Source organism: Chinchilla lanigera, unplaced genomic scaffold, assembly GCF_000276665.1.
Source record: "Chinchilla lanigera isolate Chin_1 unplaced genomic scaffold, ChiLan1.0 scaffold00127, whole genome shotgun sequence".
NCBI lineage: Eukaryota > Metazoa > Chordata > Mammalia > Rodentia > Chinchillidae > Chinchilla > Chinchilla lanigera.
Genome location: NW_004955528.1, coordinates 1,708,853 through 1,727,493, shown reverse-complemented (window position 1 = coordinate 1,727,493; position 18,641 = coordinate 1,708,853). Strand labels below are relative to the sequence as shown.

Here is an 18,641-nt window from a genome sequence, read left to right as displayed (position 1 = left end):
TGCCGGCCCACCTGGCAGTTGATGCACACGCCCCCTCCCTGGTACACACTGTCCTGGTTCTGGCTGGCATTGCGCCTGTCCACCTCGGGGTCGTAGTAACAGTCATGGGCATGGCCATGGCAGTTACAGGCTGGAGAGGAGAGGACGCAGCTGTCAGCATGCCCTCTGGGACAGGTCCCATGAGCATGGTGCCAACAGCACGGCATGTGAGTGGGCACGGGGAGACTCACACTGGCATTCGTTGGCGCTGTCAGTGGTGGCCGGCTTCCATGGCTGCTGGTTGAAGCCGGGGCAGCAGCGGTCACAGGAGCCCCCACATGTGTTGTGCTGGCAGGCACACTGCAGCCTGTGGGTGACACACGGGCACCGAGGGGCTCAGACCTCCCAGAGAGGCACAGGGCTGGCTCTAGGGGCAGGTCCCCGGTGCCCCTTCTGGCCAAGTGGTCCCCCTCAGCTACTGCTGGTCTGCCAGGCAGGCACAGGTTCCTGTCCTTGGTTTCCTTAGCTGTCCCTGCTGGACCCACTGTCACCCACCCCATGGCTCTGCAGAGCTGCCCTCATTTCAGGGAATAGGCACAGGGTGAAGGGGAATGGGGTAGCAGCTAAGGAGGGCCTTGGTGGAGGGGGTGGGGACGGGTGTGCTGAGGCACTCGGTGGCCTGGAGCCTTGGCCATTCCCACCAGAAGGACCCAAGCCCAGGCTCCCTAAGCCAGGTCCTAGAGAAAAGGACATATCTGCTCCCCATGGCCTGATCTCATCTAGCAGGCAGTCCAGACACCCCGTGTGTCCAGGCAGCTCCCTAGGGCAAGCGGCCAAAACCCGTTTCCTCCTCCAGTATGAGGCAGACCCCAGGTCGGAGGGCGGGCCTTCTGCCTGCTGGTCCATTGGCAGGGGGACAGCTGGTCAGAGCTGAGGACAGGGTGGAGCCATCTACTGCTCAGGGACACCCGTGCCACAGCCCTGCACCCACACCTTGGGCCACTCTGCCAGGACGGAGCAGACGGAGCTCTGAGCTCCCAGCTGCTGAGCCACCCAGTTCCTGAGTAGGACCCTAGGAGCCAGCCTGCGTCTCAAACCACCCAACTGTAAACCTGCTAGCCACGGCATCCTCCGGGCCTCAGGGATCAATGCTGTTTCCCCTCAGAGGCCAGGAACATCTGGAAAGGCCATATCCTCAGAAGAGGAATTAGGAAACACACTGCTACCAGCGGAGGTGATCAACAAGTAGCCGTGCGTCCTGACCCCAAACCCCGAGGGTGGGAACCCCGGGGCCAACAGCTGGTGCTCATTTCTCAATTATCTTCATGGCCTAGGACCCCTAAACTAACACAAGGAGGTGATATGAAGTGGTGCTGTGGTGGCGATTCCCTGGTATTTGGTAAAAGCTCTGCAGAGCTACCCTATGAGGCCTCTCCCGTCTAGGCAACAGGGAGCATACAGAGAAGGCCCTGCGAAGGACAGCCTTGTAGACACAAAGGGGAAGGGCCTGCAGACATGACAGAGAGCAGCGCCAGAGCCCAGGAGCTCTGCGTAGTGGGGCGGTCTGGCAGGAGCTGTACCGGCATGTTTAAACTGCCTATAAACAAAGCCGTCCAAAACACGAGATGACACAATGCTACAAAAAAGCAGGTGTGGGGGCTGGGGGTGCAGCTCAGCAGCGAACACTGGTCTCACGTGCTTGAGGCCCTGGGTTCCATCCCGAGCAGCACAAAAAGCAAGGTGGAAAGATAGAAGGAAGGGAGGAAGGAGAAGCATAGGCAGATAGGAAAAGCACCAGACAGAACTTCCAGACGTAGAAAACACCATTATGAAATGAAAGACCCCATGGTCTTTCAGCGCCGCCAGATGGGCAGAACGCTGAGGAAGCTGCGAGGGGCCTGCGACAGAGGGACATAAGCTGTCCCTGCATCCCCAAGTCTAGTGGGAGTCCCAGGAGAGGAGGCAGAAGGGACAGAGGGAGAATCAGAGACAGAGAGGTCGTGGTCTCAATTAACGAAGACAGATTCACAGGGCTGAGTGGATCTGCAGAACAGAGGACAACGAGCTCTCAGAAAACCACCAAGAGGCACACACCCGGAGATGAACCACAGCGACAACAGACCCTCCCAAAGCAGCGAGAGGCCAAGGCTCTGAGGCCTCCCCCAAGGTGTGGGGAGATGCATTAGCCACCAGGAACTGCAGTTGGCCGCACAGACTCCCACAGCGGTGCCTGGGGCGCAGCCACTGCAGACCACGCCCGAGACGGTCACGGTGACCACCCAGGACAGGATGCACTGGGGAACAGGACAAATGTCCTGGGGAGGGGCTGGGGATTCAGCTCAGCGGCTCAGCGGCTCAGCGGCACAGTGCCTGCCTGGCAAGCGCAATGTCGTGAGTTCGATTCCCGGTACCAGAAAAAACCAAAACAACAACAACAGAAAAAAGAGTCCCGGGGAGCAGAGAACACAGATGAGTGCGTGACTGGCGGGCACTGGAGAGGGAATGACGTGCTGCTCCTGGGCAGGAACAGCACACAGCCAGGAGCCACTGGGCGTGGGCCAGGTGTCGCTCAGAGGCAGCACAGCAGCTCACTGTCAAGCAGGCCTGAGAAACAGTAGGGGCCACCAGGACAAGAAATGGAGAGAAACGCAAGGGCGCCTCGGGCAGAACCCGAACACAGGACCTCGATCTGAGGAGCAGAGGGCAGGCAGGCAGCCCAACAGTGGTCAGCGTGGCGGGAGTGAGGTGCATGAGGTCGGAGGCAGGGCCGGGGGTGCAGTGACAGTGGATGATGCCCTGCAGGGGCAGTGCAGGTAAAGGGGCCAGCTTGGACTGGGGACACACGCCCATCATCTCAGCTTTTGGACACTGAGGCAGAGAGATCACTGGGAGTCCAAGGTTAGCCTGAATGACATGGCAGGACTCTGTCTCAAAGCAAAAACAGAAGAGCCAGCGGGAGGCACGGAGCCTTTCCCCCGGGGGAGCGGCAGAGGGGACACTGGTTGGTCTGGGGACAGGAGTACACAGTGCAGGCCATGGTGACAGACTTCTGTTGGGGTCTGCGGTTCTGGGAGAGATGCCCAGCTTATACTGCCCCACACCCCCACAGGGTGGGCTGGGCTCAGGGCTCTCAGGAACACGGTGAGGGAGGGTGACGACGCCTCTCCTGGCAGGTGAGGGCAGGCCCCGGCCCTCCGGGCCCAGGATCCTCGGCTCCTCTGAGGCCCGTTGGGCTGTCTGGCTGGCTCCACGCCCAGCCATCTGGAGTTGCATTCCCACTGGGCACTTAATTTCCCAAGGCAACTGAGTGATGCCTGCAGTGGCACTGGCTAGGACTGGTTCCCAGGGTGTGTCCCCAGGGCCCAGGGCCCAGGGCTCCAGGGAAGCAGCCTGCTGGGTCCTGGGGTGACTGTGCTACCCCCCTTCAGAGCTGCCAGCCACTCCTGAGGGAGGCTTGGCTTTGGCCAGAGTAGGGCTGAGCTTCCGGCCTCAACTGCCTCATCCACACAGTGGGGCGTGCACGGAGCTGAGGAGCTCAGCAGAGGCCCCAGAGCAGGTCTTACACCCCAGTGCACCCGAGCGCAAGCAGCAGGGCCCAAAGGACTTCGAGGGGACAGAGGCAGTAAGGTGAGCCTGCCTGTGCCCTACTGGGCCATGGCAGCCCCTCACAGGCCCCAAGGGGGCCCGCTGGGCAGCCTCACCCAACACTGTTCCTGCCACGTCATTCTCCCATGCCCATGCTTGCTGTTTGCTGGCCGACTCCCCAGAACAGGTGTCCCGTGCCAGAGATGGGCCCCATGTCTGTTAGCTGCTGGAGGAAGGGACGAAGGAAAGGAAAACCTGATGCCCTGGGGCCACCCCAGGCAGAATGAGGACGAAGAGTCCAGGCCACGAGCCCAGGACCAGGCTCCAGCTGGCCATTTAGGTAAGGCCAGCCTGGGCACCAGAGCCGCCCAGGGATCGGCCTCAGGTACAAACCACTGGACAGCAGCTGGGCCCTGCCTCACCAGCGGGCTCTGAGTGGGTCCTGGAACCCATCACACTCCTGTGGATGGAGCCAGGGCAGAGTTGTGCAGTGTGCCCAGGAGGTCAGAGCCCTCGGCTGGGTGAGCACAGGATGCGCTTGGTGGGGTGCTGGCTGACCCCATCCTGGACCTGACCCCTGTCCTTGGTTGTGTCTATGTCAGGGGGAAAGGTCAGGAAGCTGAGGAAGGCACCCCCACAGTGACTGAGAGCTGCCTGGGCAAGCAGTGGGCACCTGGGCAAGCAGTGGGCACACATGTGTGCAGACTGGGCATTTTGGGTTTTTTGAGACAGGGTCTCACTAGGCTCAGCCTGGCCTTGAACCCAGGCTGGCCTCAAACTCATCACAATCTTCCTGCCTCAGCCTCCGGAGTGCTGGGATTACAGGTGTTCGTTACCACACCCAGCGCACGCCGGTTTGATGGCCTCCATCCCTGACTCCCCTCCACGTGTCCTCGGGCCGGGAGGAGAACCCCACTTCCGCTCTCTATGGAACAACCCTCCCTCAAGACAGGGCAACCTAAGCAGGCTCAGAGCCTGGCTCCTGTGACAGACGGCCAGAGGGCGTCTGGTACAGATCCTGCACGGGGCCAAGGAGTCACTGGAAGGAGGTCTCTTACGCCCGGGTCAGGCTGGAGGACAGCTGGGACTGGCAGGGAGCCCAGGTCTCACCTGAAAGGGTCCAAGGGGTCTTTAGCATCGCAGACATCCGCGTGGCCATGGCAGACACAGCGGCCGCCGATGCTGATGTCCTTGATGCTGTAGTAGTACTGCAATCCAGAGCCGTGAGCAGTGGTGCCACCTGACCACACCCCGCCCCCCACAGCCAGGCCTTCTCCCAGCAAGCTGGCTCCTCGTGGACCACCCCCCGGAGCCGCCTCGCACGCTCACCCGGCGGGTGACGGTGGGGTCCCGCAGCGCCTTGCCCATGAGGTGGCCCAGCAGGGTATTGGTGCGCAGGAAACGCAGCCGGATGTTGGTGGCTTTGGTGAAGTCCCGCAGCAGCGGGGAGTAGGAGAAGTTCATGGCTCCTGGACGTCCGTTCACCAAGGACACCACGATCTGTGGATGGCGTGTCAGGCCAGGCTGGGTGAGGCCACTGGCACCCCTCTGCCTCCACCACGCGCTGCTCCACCCCACCCCAGGGCCCACCTCGCCATTCTCCAGGGGCACTATGCGCGAGTACTCGGTGGTACAGATGGCATCATCGTCCCGTGTGATTCGCTCCAGCGTCTGTGGCCCAAACCGCTCCAGGCAATCCCTCTTGGAGGCTGTGAAAATAAACTGGAGGATGAGGGCAGGGGCCACGGACACCTCAAAGACCCCGGCCCCCAAAGCAGTGCCTCTGCTCCCCTTGACCTCGCCAAAGTGGTAGCAGAGTCCTCTGATGGGCCATCCCCCCCCACAGTACTGGCCCCAGGATTTGTTAGCCAAAGAGCAGAATTCTGGCAGATGGTGGTGCCCTGGCCCCTGCCACGCTCAGGGAGGCTGGACTGGCACAAGCTGCGCTAGCCCACTCAGAGTATCACCCGTCCCCAGAACACACTAGAAAGTAAGTGGCCCTCTTCAATGACCACCCTCATCCCCTCCCTGGGGACAATCCCAGCAGCCCATTAGAGAGCCGGCCCTCCTTCAGTCTTGGGAACATGTGACTAGGCCTGTCCGATAGCAGAAACCCTCTCCTGCCAACACAGCCAATCCAGGTGGCCCGAGGCCAGGGTCAGCCAGTGACTCCAACGCCCCCTAACAGAGGCAACTAAGCTGGCAGGAAGTGAGCCCAGAGCTGCCAGGGCCACTCTATCACTAGGGAAGCAGCCCAACTATGCTGCCACTCCAGAGGAGCCAAGAGATGGTTCTGAGCTTCCAGGCACCACCAGCACCTGTACCAGTCATGCCTGGAGGGTTGGGGGCATGAGCCAACACACTCTCACTTGCCTTCGGGAGGCTGGCACCGACAGTCCTGCCCACAGAGCCAGGCATGAGCACAAGGCTCAGCACCCAGGGACCTTGAGAAAGTGTGGCAATGGCAGTTATGTCCCAGGCCCCACAGCTACCGGACACTCACAGGCGAAGAACTGCCACGGTTGGTAGGTGTGGCCGAAATCTGTGGAGCGTTCCAGCACCCAGAGGTCCGGCCGAGGGGAGTTGGCAAACTTGATGAGCACGTAGGCCACATGGAAGACCTGTGGGTGGGGCAGCAAGGGCTCAGGGCGCTGGGACCTTTGCGCGCTGCTGGGCCCAGCCTGCCCCACAGGTGTGAGGCCATGGCAGTGGGTGCAGTGGGCCCTTCCACGGTCTGAGAAACGCTGGAGAAGGCCAACTGGGCCCACAGGACAGGGCCTGCGCTGGGGACAATGGAGGACAGTGGTACCCCTTGATTCTGGAAGTGGTTTGGCCCAGGTCTAGATCCCCAGCCTCCTCCCCAAAGAGCTCAGGGGCCACCCTGGCCCCTCAGGCTCCGTAGCTGCAGGTGGGGCCTGGTGGAGGTGGGTGGGGCATACTGGGGAAGCAGCCTGTCCAGGCAGTGCCCAGGGCAGACACAGAAGCACAACCCAAGGTCCCCAAAGCCCTGATGTCCATCCAGGACAGAGGATCAGACCCTAAATGCCCCAGCTCCTAGCACACCAGACAGGTGATTGCTCCTCCTGCCACAGATCCTGTCCCAGCCTCACCCCGGCCACCTGCTCCAGGGCCTTCTCTGCTGACCTGTCCACGGAGGCCCCAGGAGCACAGCAGCACAGAGGAAGCTGGGGCCCAGCCCTACCATTAGAAGATCTGTTGGGGGACACAGACTGGAAAACTGGCCCTCCCAGAACTCAGTCTGGCAGACTGGAGCAGGGGGACCCAACCAGTCAGGAGCTGGGCTGTAGCTCAGACACGGCCTGGATGGTCGGGGGCAGGCCCCAGCCCAGGGTAGAGGAAGCTGCTCTCCCTGGGGCCCCAGAACCCTAAAGCCTCTGCCCAGACAGCCTTGACCTGCTTTCTCCTGGTGTGGGCCCAACCTTGACCCGAGGAAGGGCCACAGCTTTCTTTCTCATCTTCCTGGCCAGGGGCAGCAACCTGGGACAGCGCCACATACCTGCCCCGAGGGCTTGGCGAGCCCCACTGAAGCTCCCCACCCGGCCCAGCCTCACAGAGCAGGCACTCTGGACGCCTCCGGAGGGAAGCACTCCCTGACTAGCGCCCATCCGCCCACACCTGGCCCCGGACGTCCCCAGGACAGAAGGCCCTCCGCAGCCCTGTCCTCTCAGGCCCACTCCTGCTGTAGTCCCTCCTCTGCCTCAGCCTTCTCTTCCCCACCACAATCGCCTCCCCTGCCATCCACAGTGACCACCTGTGGGCTCCCCTGTCTGAGGGTTGAGAACCCCCCGGGAGGCAGCAGACACCCCATGAAGAGGCGGCTTCCCGGTGGAGACCTGGCCAGGCTCACCCTCACCCACCACAGGACTGAGCTCCAGGCGAGGGGTCTGCCCCCGCGGGGCTGAGGGTACCCGAGAGGCAGCCCCTAGCCCACATTCGCAGGACCAGGAACTGTGGCTCCCACACCTTCCTCTGAGGGCAGGTGCTCAGCGCCACAAAGCAAAAGGAATGACCCGGGGGACAGGGCCACTGTGCAGGACGGCTTTGCTGGTGCGTGTCATGGCACCAAGGAGTCCCAGCCGCGTGGGCAGGGCCTGCTCTGACCAACGCAGGAGACAGATGAGTCTTGGCAACCGCTACTCCAGAGGATTTTCTGCCCCAGGAGGTGCCAGCTGGCGATACTGTCGGCCAGGCCAGCCCCACAGCCCAGGACCCCAGGAATCTTGCACAAGGCTTACACGGACCCCTACCTCAGCCCAAGGAGCCGGAAGCTACTTGGTAGCCCATGTGGGACCATGCACCCTGGGCAGCTCCAGCCCTGGTAAGTACAGATGCCAAGTGCAGGCGGGGCAAGACCCTAGGACCCCAAGACAGGATCTGGGTGCTGTCATGGTGGGAAGGCCAGGCGGGGCGGGGATGCAGGTCCAAGCCAAGCTCAGCCTCCCCCAGTGGGGGTACAGGCCTATTCAGCGGCTGCCAGGCTCTGAGGTCATCTTCCCATCCCCGCCTAGTTGGGGAGGATTCCAGTCCTGGAAGGATCCCACATGCAGGCCCACAGCCCATCCTGCACCCTGCTGGGGTTAGGGGGCTGGGATGGCAGGCAGGGCTGGGTCTGTGTGAGGAGGGCCAGGAGTGTGGGACTCAGGCTTGTCAGACACGGACCCTGGCTGCTTGGGCATTGCTGGCAGCCCAGCCTCCCAGAAAGGGCTCTGAGGAGATTAAACGTCCCAGCTGAGCCTCTGGGACCCACCCCCGCCTTTCCCTGAGCAGGAGCCCCAGGCTGCACCCTTGCTGGTCACTCTGCCCTTCCCTGGCCGGCTGGCCCTGCATTTTTCCCAGCTGAGAGCACTTTCACAAATACTGACTCCGAGAAGCTGACGGGCAGGATAACAGGGATGGAAACTCCTCCCGTGGGGGACATTCGGCGACCGGGACCTTCCGCTCACTGTCCACCCGAGCCTGCCTGTCAGACAAGGCCCTGAACAGCTGGACTCGAAGGCCTGACAGCTGCACAGACGCCTAAGCACTCCACTCGGTCCCCAGCCCGGTCCCTGCTCCCAGTGCCGCCACCGGCCCCTGGCGTGACCGGGAAAGGCCCAGACCCCCGGCCTCCTGGACAGAGCCCGTCCCTCCTCGCCCTGTTCCACTCCGCTGCCAACTCCAGCTGACCTTTCCGCTGCTACATAGCTCTGTGTAGAAGGGAAAAAAATGTCTTTTAAAGTAAAAGCCAAACAAAAGCCGCTGGTTATTTTTAAAAATCTGGCTATTTTGGGGTAGGCACTTCTCCAGGCCAGCAGCCACTGCGCCCCCTGCCCCCGCCCTGCCTGACTTCAGAGGCCCAAGGCTCCAGAAGGAGGGGCTCTGCCCCTGAGGTCCTCACCCTACGGGGCCGGTGAGAGCCCCAGGGTCACAGGGGCCAGCGCCAGGGCAGGGGTCCGGGGCAGGCTGCGGGTTTCAGGGGCTGTAGGTCCTGGGGAAGCCACCTCCCCTCCCTGGGCACAGAGCAGCGGGAAGAGGCAGGGAGGACAAGGGTCAGAGGAGGGGGCTCTCACAGTGGTACAAAGGTTCACAGCGCCCCCGAGGGGGTAACTCCCATCCCCGGGGAAGGTGAGAGGTCAGCAGCACCTGGCAGAGACACACAGAGGAGCCCTGGGCCACACCGTCCACTCCAGTGCTGTGAAGACCAAAGGGGGGGCAGGTGCCAGGCTAGGTTAGAAGTCACACACTAGGAGAGGGGGCCCGGAGGACATGGGGGACAGAGCGTGGACCTGAGGGCCAGCAGCCTCCAGGGCTCAGACACCGCCTCACAAAGGGGTAGACTGAGGCTGGAACGCTGGGAGAGGGAGCAGGGCTCCACCCCGTGCCCAGTGCCCAGCTCTGCCGGGACCATCTGGAGGCTGGGGAGACGAGGCAGGGCACAAGTGCCAGCCGCAGGGCACATCCTGGGGGTGAAGGGGCCCGGCCCCACCCACCAGAGACGTGACTCAGCAAGCAGTCTGTGACTCAGGCGGGTCCGCAGGAAGAACGCCTTGTGCCAGGATGCAGGCTAGCGTCCCAGGGTGGAGGCAGGAAGCCCCTCCGCGCCCCAGGGGTCTGGGTGAGCGCCCTGCCTGCGGCCCTCAGATCCGCTCCAGGGCACCTGGACCTCTCCACTGCACGTCCATCCTCTCAGATGTCCAGGCCGGCCCTGGAGGCTCTGGGTCCCCTTGATCCACCCCACCCCTTTCCTCCCTCCTCAGCAGTGACCCCATGGAGAACTGATAACACTGCAGGGGGTGAGGGAGGCCAGGTGAGGGTGGGGTGCCCACTCAGGCCGCCAACCGGGTAAATAAATAAGCACAGCCATCTATCTCCACAGCCAGTCCGGAAGCTGGAAAACAGGCCCCATGTGGACCCTATCCCAGGCGATGGGGGAGCGGAAAAGCTGAGGTGTCCCCCAGTGAGCCTGCCACCGAGGAAAAACAAAAACATGGAATCTGCTGCGGGCAGAAGACCCAGGAGCCCTAACTCTGCTGGGGGGTCCAGCTCACAGGTGTCCAGAGCAGGGTGGGAGGCTGGGCAGGGACAGGAGCTCAGCTGCTGCGGGAAGCATGCGGGGGTCCCTGCACCACAACAAAGCTGGACGCAGAGTGGACTCAGTGACCCCAGCCCAGCCCAGCTCCCTGCCCCTCCTCCCCGTAACCCAGCCACATCAGGCCAGATGGTCAGCCTAGGGCCACAGGAAGTGGAGTTTATCTCAAGGGGACCCTGCGGTCGAAACCCAAACAGTTTAGTCTGTCCTGAGTGGTTCGGTGGGAGGCCCTGCAAGGGGGGCTGTTTGATAACAGAAGACAGCAAGCCTCTTGGCTGCCAGGGCTCGGGTCCAGGTGGGGTGATGGGGCATCTTGGTGTGCAGAGCGAGCCAGGCACCCCTGCATCGGTGACCAGGGTGGCAGCATCAAGAGAAGCAGGCTGGGAAAGAGGGCCCTCAGCCCCAGGCACTGGCAGCCCCTCAGGCCAACACTTCCTTTGGCCATGGAACAACTGGGGGGAGGGGAGAGGCAGCAGGAGGGGACTGCCACCTCCCTGTGTAGGGAGGGGCTGCCCAGGTATGCCACCAGGACACCTTACTCCATCCCCCCCGGGAGCCCAGCAGGCAGGGGTGGACCTGTCCCCGCTCTGCACCTGTCCTGGCCACGGCTGTAACCGAAGCCGGGTCACGGCTGCACTTCCCGTCACTTCCCTAGACAACCCCGCTGACCATCTCCGGGCACTGGCCACATGGCTGAGTGCCCAGCCAGGCCCAGGAAGCCATGCCATTGGCCCCAGCCATATAACCACCGAGCCAACAGCAGCCAGGCCCAGAGGCCTCCCAGAATGCCCTGCGCTGGCCAGCCTGGAGTGGGCAGGACAGCACAGGCCTGCAGGGCCGGCAGGCAGTGCCCACCAAGCCCCAGGCTGCATTCTTCCTTCCTGGAGGAGAAAACTGAGCCGAGGACGTGTGGCATCCAGCGGGCCCTGCTGCGGCTTCCGGACAGCCAGCCTGGTGTCTCCTTCGGACACCAGCGCTGGGATCTGCTCCCTCCACACTGGCGCGACCTTCTTACAAACCTCTGCCTCAGTTACCCCAAGTGCCCGGGGAGGACTCTCACCATCCAGGGGCCAGTGGCTTCACCGAGGCTGTGCCTCCCCAGCACTGCATCTGCTGGGGTGATCCGCCTCCTCCTGCCCATGGCTGCCCCTGTCCTGGGGGCACAGCCCCGCTCACCCTGGCCCTTCTAGCCCGCAGCAGCCCAGCCCCCACCCCAGGGCCAGCCCCGTGTCTCTGCTGCGCTGACCGCTCTTTCCCTGCCCCGGCTCCTCCCGTCTTACAGCTCTGGGACTCTGGGGCTGGGACAAAGCCACCGCTTCACCTGAGCCACCTGCATGCAAGAGAGAACAAAGCCAGGGGCCTCCCCGCCAGGAAGGGGACGACATGCCTTCCACTCCTCACCCAGCCCAACCTGGGGAGGGGACCGACTCGAGCAGGGAAGGAGGGGCTGCGGGGAGAGTCTCTGCGTGGCTGGGCTGCCTGGCGGCGCTGCGAAAGGCAGGGGGCACAGGCAGAGCCAGGCCAACTCACCTGCCTGCACCCGCAGACCTAGGCCTACTGCACCAGGATGCCAGGGTGAGGCCGGGCCCAGGGTGGGGTGCTCCAGTCCAGACCCAGCACGGGTCTGAGCACGGCATCTGGAGCACACTTGTTTCCTGGGCCAGGGTCTGCGTGAGGCTCTGGAGGGGAAACCAACAACAATCTGACCACTCAGCCGCGAAAGCTTCCCGAGGACCCAAGGAGATATGTAAGAACCTCCTTCCGACCCCTGAACAGGTCAGGAGGGGCGCAGGAAACGGCTCCCTGAGTCACCAGTCACTGGCAGGGAGCCTCTTCCTACGGCCCCTCCCCTGCAGAAAGAACCCTGAAGGCGCCGGCCCAGGCCCTCCCCAGTGTCCTGTCCAGGGGCCTAGCTACCGCCAGTTGAGCCCGCAGGGAAGCCACAGGCTGGGCGCCCACCACCCATGCATGAAACTAGAGCAGCAGGCAGCCCAGCCCACCGTCCCCAGGCCTGCTGCCCTCACAGGAAGCCCTCTGCGCCATGCCAGCCACCCCCACTGCCTTCCTAGGGCGTCCGCTCCACTTCCAGAACAAAGGCAGCTGGCCCAGCCCAGGCGAGCTTCCTGATGAGCCCCAGCCCCAGCCCAGGCCAGCGCCTCAGCACAGAACCCAGGAAGACAGAGCTGGAAGCGCCTTCACCCGCCCCATCAGCTGGGTTCACCGGGGGCGGCCCCTTGGCCGGGAGAGACAGGGGTCTCCGTGGATGCCTCTATGCACAGTAAAGGGTGAATGGAGGAGGGAAGAAGAGGGGGGGCCTCCTTCCCAACCTGTCATTTTACAGTTGGTGAAACTGAGGCTTGCAGTAACAGGACATCTGCATAGTGAAACTCCCTCCTGACTTGGAATAATCTAAAGACAGACCTCTCCGAGCCTGATTTATAGATTGGAGACTGAAGATTTACACCTAGAGGTTCCCCCTGCAGCCTCGAGCACCCCACAGGTGGGACTCCTGGAGGCCACTGCATTATGGGTGTCAGAGCTGCCCCGCCGGTAGGACGCTGCGGAGAGGGGAAGAGGGGCGTGGCCTGGAAGGGGCAGCTCCTCCCTGGCTCCTCCCCTCCCTCTGCTGCCAAGATGCCGCAGAGCAGCCCTCCTCTGCCCTAGGCCTTCCACCACACTGCCGAACACGCAGGGACTGGAACTTCTAAATCACACGAGCCCAGGTCCTGGCCTGCTCTGCCGTGCAGAGGGTCTCTGCGCCTTCCTGAGCCTGTGTCCTCACTGCAACCCAAGGAGGTGGAGGGGCGGTGCGGACCTCTCCCAAGCCTGGCAAGGACAGGCCCCAAGGGCAGGTCCCCTCTGTCCCCGGCTGGAAGCCTGCAGGTGCTGGGTACTTTGTCCCAGCTATGAGGTAAGTGCCTCCGAAAGAGAGGCCCAGAGAGGGTCCAGGACCAGGAGCGGCAGAATGGTTGCCGTCAGCCCCACCCACACTACCTGCATGTTGTCACCTGCTCTGCAGCCACCCTGTGGCTGCCGTGGAAACCAGGTCCTTACCCCTCTACGTATGGATCCTCCTCCCATGTCCCTGCTGCTGTGCCAGAGATGAGGGTGCCCTAGGGTCCCCTAGGTGCTCCAGAGTCCTGATGGTGTGAACCAGTGAGATCACCTAGTAGTCCAGCCCCACCCAGACCCGGGCCAGGACAGGCAGGGCCGGACAGCCTGTGTGCAGCCCCTCTCCAGCCTCGCCCACTGCAGCACACAGCACAGCAGCAACCTGGAAACCCTGGGCCACCTGCTAGGACTCGACCCCTCTGCTGGCCGCCAATCCCACTGGGCCAGGCGGCAGGCGGCAGGCGGCCAGCTGGGGACACAGGGGACCTGACCTGGGGCCTGTCCTTCTAGCCAGGCTTGTGAGAAGCCTCCTGCACCGCCCCTCCACCACCTCGACTTGCAGCGGAGACACAGGCTCAGAAAGGGACAGAGACCCTCTGCACAGCACAACACAGCAGGCCAGGACCCGGGCTCTGGGCTCAAGGGTAGGGGCTAGCAAGGCAGGCCTGGGGCTGTACGACTGATGCCAGGCCCAGTCTCATGTACCTCCCTCTCCCAACCTTGGCCCAGGGGACCACAGGACTGCTGGCCCATTTAACAGGCTAGGAGCCCAAGGCCGAGTATCTGGGGAAGGTTTCGAGGAGCGGGGCACAGCTGTGTGAATGGAGCACAGCCCGGGAGTGAAATCAGGACCCCAGGTCCTGTTCACCTTGGGAGGCTTGCTCATCACTGGAAAAGGCCTGATCCCCAACGTCTGCGCAGGAGCCCCAGAGCCAAGCACGATGGCCTGGAGCTGGCGGCCTGAGCGCGCACCTAGCCCCTAACCATGAGACCAACCCAGAAACACAGGTATCCCAGGAATGCCCACTTCCACCAGGCCTGCTCTACATTCCTGCAGCCCCTCCCACACCAGCCAGGAATTCCTGAGAGTAAACACAGGGCGCCCAGCAGGGCTCCCCGCTTCCTGCTGAGCAATCAGCACCCCTCCCCTCCCCCGCCTCCACACTGGAGGAAGAGGGACCCCTACCTGGCCCAGGTCCAGAGTGACGTTGACCTCATTGTATTCCAGGCCCCGAGACAGAGGTGGGCTCTGCCACCAGCGCTCCGTGCCATCTATGGCGTGGCTCGCAGGGTGCGCCTTATTGCTGCTGGAGGCAGTGCAGATGTCGCAGTACTGGCCCTGCGGGGAGAAGGGTAAGGTCAGAAGGGGACTAAGGAAGGGGATGCCTGCCCCTCTAGGGTCACCCTCCCACCAGGCCCCGAGCCCTAAGTCTGTCCCTTCAGGCTGGCCTCCACCTCCAACTTCACCCTTACACGTGCTGGGGCCTACTGCTTCTGGATTCACGAGACACGGCTCACATGAGACTGGCCTTGTGCCTGGAAGGATGACTTGGGTTTTTTTGGGTTTTTTTGGTTTTTTGGTTTTTTTCCGGTATAGGGAATTGAACTCACGACCTTGCGCTTGCCAGGCAGGCGCTGTGCCGCTCAGCTAAATCCCCAGCCCCCTGGTAGGATCACTTGGGAGAAAGAGAGGAATCTGATTTATGCGGGAAAATGAAGCCCAGCCTCTTTAAGGAAGTGGTGTGACCTTTAGGGTAAGGGGAATTATGCTTCAGGAAGAGCCTCTGCCGGTGCAAAGGCCCTGTGGCAATGCAGCTAGAGCCACAGGGGCCCCCGGAAAGGCTCGCACAAGATGGTGTAAGATGGGAGACAGAAAGAATGAAGAAGGTAGAGCTACAGATGGAAAGATAGTCTGGAAGGGAGGGATCCTGATGTCCTCCCTACCCCCACCACACCCCCCCAGGCTGTTCCCCAGAGCCCTCCGGATTAGGGTCTCTCTCCAGAGAAACAGAATTAAGCTGTAGGGCAGCCTTCGGGGACAGAGGACAGGCCTGGAGAACACGTATGTGTGGGCGTGGCAGGTGAGGTCTGGGCTTCCTGACTGCCCACTTCCCAGTCCTGATTCCAAACCCTGGGACGGGGCCAAGTCACAGCAACCACGGAGTCTCAGTGTCCCCATCTGCAGAGTGGGGATAATGCTGCACCTGCCTCAAGCCACAGCAGGGATTAACAGATCACACACAGGGCCTGGCAGCTGTTTCTGTGGCAGATCAGCCACCTGCCAGGGGCCTGTCCTCCTGGGGCCAGGGGAAGCTCCAGCAGGGCACTGGCCCGCGGTGCCTGGGGAGGAAGGGGAGGGGAGGGCCCTGGCTGCCAGCCCATGGACTGCCCCCTCCAAGGAAACCAGACCTGCTGTCCCTCCACACACAAAGGCAGCCCTTAAGACTTGGCATCGACCGAGGCCCAGTCTGGGAGCCAAGGCTGCCCCACCCATCCAGGCTGCTGGGGGACCGCATCCTGGAGGAGGTAGCCGTGGGAGGTCCCTGCAGGCGGGCTCCGCAGCAGCGACTTCCGCTTAGTGCTCCCCCCCGGCAGTGCGCAGGGCCTCCCCTACCCCAAACCCTGTGCATGGCAGTGAGGGTGATGGGTTGGGGACAGGACTGAGAGCAAGGCAGGTGTGCCCCCGCGCCTGCCATCAGAGCCAGAGGCCTCCCGCAGGTGGAGCAAACACGTCCCCATGAACAGCCAGGTAACTTGCATGGTGGAATAAACAAAACAGGCTGACACCTGGCACGGTGCAGGGCAGCACCCTGGGTGGCCCAGAGCAGAAGCCCGCTGAGGAGGTGACATCTAAGTGGAGATGCAGGGAGCAGCAGGCAGGAAGGCCGCAGGCAGCGGCCAGGTCTTTGGGCCCCCAGTACACTGCCCCCACCCACCCCACAGAGGGCCAGGGCAGGGGAGGGCCTTGTGGGCCACATCCGAAGCCTAAGGGTGACCATCAAACTAGAAGTCAGGGCTCCCTCACTGGGGTGATCATCAGATGGGCTCAGGGCTCACCGACAACCCCACCCACAGGGGCTGGCTCAGGTGGGGAGTCAGCAAAGTGGGGGTGCACAGGCTGCCTGCTAGGAAAGTCCCAGAGGCCGGGTGCAGATCAAGGGTTGAGGGTCAAGAGTGAGGGCTCGTCTCCCGGAAACCCAGGAAGCATGTGCTCAGCCCTCACCGGGCAACTAGATGGTCTGGCAAGTGAGGGAGGAGGAGGTCCGAGTCCCTGCTCACCATGCACCAAGCAGCCAGCCAGAGAAGGTGCCCTCCACGGCCAGAGCCCCCACTGGCCCTCTGCCAGGCTGCGGCTCACAGAGAACAGGGCTGGGAAGCCAGGCTCCCTCCAGCCCTCCCTCAGGGGGTCCTGCCAGGGGCGAACTAGGAAGCAGTAAGGGGCTGAGGGCTGAGGAGGACTTCCCCTTGAGGTAAGTTGCAAGCTGGCCTGGCCCCAGACCAGTCCCAATTCCTCTGACGCCCGCCTGAGTTTGCCAGGGTGGGAGAATGGGAGGGCCCCTGTCCACTCCAGCCACACACTCACTGCCTCACCCAATTGCCCCCTGGCAGTGCCCCAGGCTCCCTTTCTATCCCATCTCCTGGGGCTGGGCATCTCCAGGGCAGAAAGTCCCTACGACCTTTGGGCTGTGCTGCTAGGTCCCAGGGCCCCTGTCCAAGCGACTCACACCCACACCAGTGCAGACCAGATTCCTGAGGTGGGAACAGCCATGCCAGTGCTGTCCCCAGCACCTCCTCTGCCCACCCTTGCCCCACCTGGCCAGGCCTGCAGTGAGGCCCTATCCCCCACCCAGGGCTCTCCAACAAAAGGTGGAAGAGGGGGTGTCTGGGTCACAGGTCTCTGTCCACCCAGTGGCCCTACTATAGGGGCTTGCATGGCAGGCTTTCAAAGAGTCTTCGCCTCCCTGCTGGACCTGCGCTGGGGGAGGCAGGGCCTACTCCTGAGCGTGGAGCACCAGACCTGTATGCTGAGCAGCCACTGTGTAGCTGCCTTCCAGGCCAGGGGAGGGGGGAATGGCGCTGTGTCCATTCCACAGATGAGGAACTTGAGGCTCAGCCAGGGGCGCTACCCAGCGCAGGAGTGGCAGAGAAGGGCTCTGAGCCCCGGCCATCCGGCTTTAACTCACACAGAGGCAACAGCAGCCACTAGGGGAGAGAGCCAGGCAGGCAGCGCTCCCCGAGGGCCTGTCTTCTGAAAGCCACGACAGGGAGGGTGGTCTGGGGCCTCCCTGGCTGAAGCGGCAAACTCCCAACTAGCCAACAAGGAGGGGCCCGGGGAGCTCAGCCAGGCCCTCTTCATCCCGGGGCTCCCTCCTGGGACCCAGCCGGGAGACCTCAGCCTCCCACCCCTCCAACCAGCTGACTCTGCTCCTGCTGTGCGACTTCAAGCAGGTGTCTGAGCCTTTCCCAGCCTCGGCTTCCCTATCTGAAGAGTAGGCTGCCACCCCCATCTCAGAGGACTGTGCTAGGCTTGGAGAGATTGCGGAGGGGCAGCACACCTCCTCTGGTGCCCTCCTCCCCACCAGAGGCCCAAGGGTGGGGTGGGTGCGCAGCCACGAGGCGCCCGGCCCGCTCCCTCTTTCCTCTCCCACTTCCTGGCTCCTGGGCCCTCCTCCCCGACCCCAGCCAACCCATTCTCAGCCACTCTCCTTCCCAGCCTCTGGGACCAGGAAGGTGGGGCAGGTCCCAAGCGGAGGAGGCTCGGGTTACACCGGCCCCCGGGGCCCCCAGACTCTGGTGAGGCAGGGGTTGGAAGTGTGGCTTAGGGTGCGCTGCTCGGGCACACCTGAGCCCCCAAGGCCCAACCTAGCTCCAAAGGAAGTCCTGAGGATCTGGACAGCCTAGCTTTCCAGGTCAGGGCTCCCATGAAACCCACCTGCAGGCTTCTGTCTTGGAGGATGTGCCTCCGGGGCGTTTGCAGGGACGAACTCCACCTACATCTCCCCAGCGAGCCTGAAGCCCAGGACCCACCGCCGGCTGGTCAGCGAGGCGGCCCCTGACCCCCACGGGGTTCCCAGTCCCAGTTAGAGCTGGGGTGCTTGCCCTTCTCCACTTCGAAGGTCCCACTGAACTCCCAGACCCAATCGGGAGGCTTCAACGCTTGGCTGCCAACAGGGAAAGCGCCAAACCCCGAAGCGCGGCGCCGGGCCCTCCCGCCTTCACCCGTCCCCATCCGGAGGCCAGCAGGTTCCAGCCTGTCCCGGGGGAAGGCGGAGCCGCCCGCCCCCTCCTCACAGGCCGCCAGCGCCCACGCCAAGTCCCGCCCTCGCCGGGATCCCGGACTCGGGGCGCCAGGGACCGGGCAGCAGCCCCTTCCCGCCCAGGTCACCGCCACCGAACTGGGCCAGCGCCCGCCGACCCCGGGGTCCCAAGCCCGCCGGTCCGCGGCGGGGACACTTCGTGGGACTTTCAGGAGGACGCGCAGTTTCCCCGCCGGGCCTGAGCGCCGGGCCGGAGGTCCCTCCCGGTACCCCGAGAGGCGGGACCCGGGGTGCGGACGCGAGAGGTGGGACCCGGGCTCCCCCGGCCCGCCGCGCTC

General features: G+C 63.4%; 1 protein-coding gene across 3 annotated transcripts in view; it reads right to left on the bottom strand.

Annotated features, from left to right (window-relative positions):
* Positions 1 to 14,384, bottom strand: part of Lama5 (laminin, alpha 5) — a gene marked incomplete at its 5' end in the record, with an annotated part of 40,265 nt that extends 25,881 nt beyond the window's left edge. For all 3 annotated transcript variants that reach the window (XM_013507490.1, XM_013507491.1, XM_013507492.1), the window contains 7 exon segments: positions 12 to 130; positions 231 to 346; positions 4,675 to 4,772; positions 4,894 to 5,064; positions 5,155 to 5,273; positions 6,068 to 6,185; positions 14,232 to 14,384. In XM_013507490.1, coding sequence (XP_013362944.1) covers positions 12 to 130; positions 231 to 346; positions 4,675 to 4,772; positions 4,894 to 5,064; positions 5,155 to 5,273; positions 6,068 to 6,185; positions 14,232 to 14,384 — 894 coding nt within the window.
* Between the last annotated feature and the right edge of the window lie 4,257 nt (positions 14,385 to 18,641).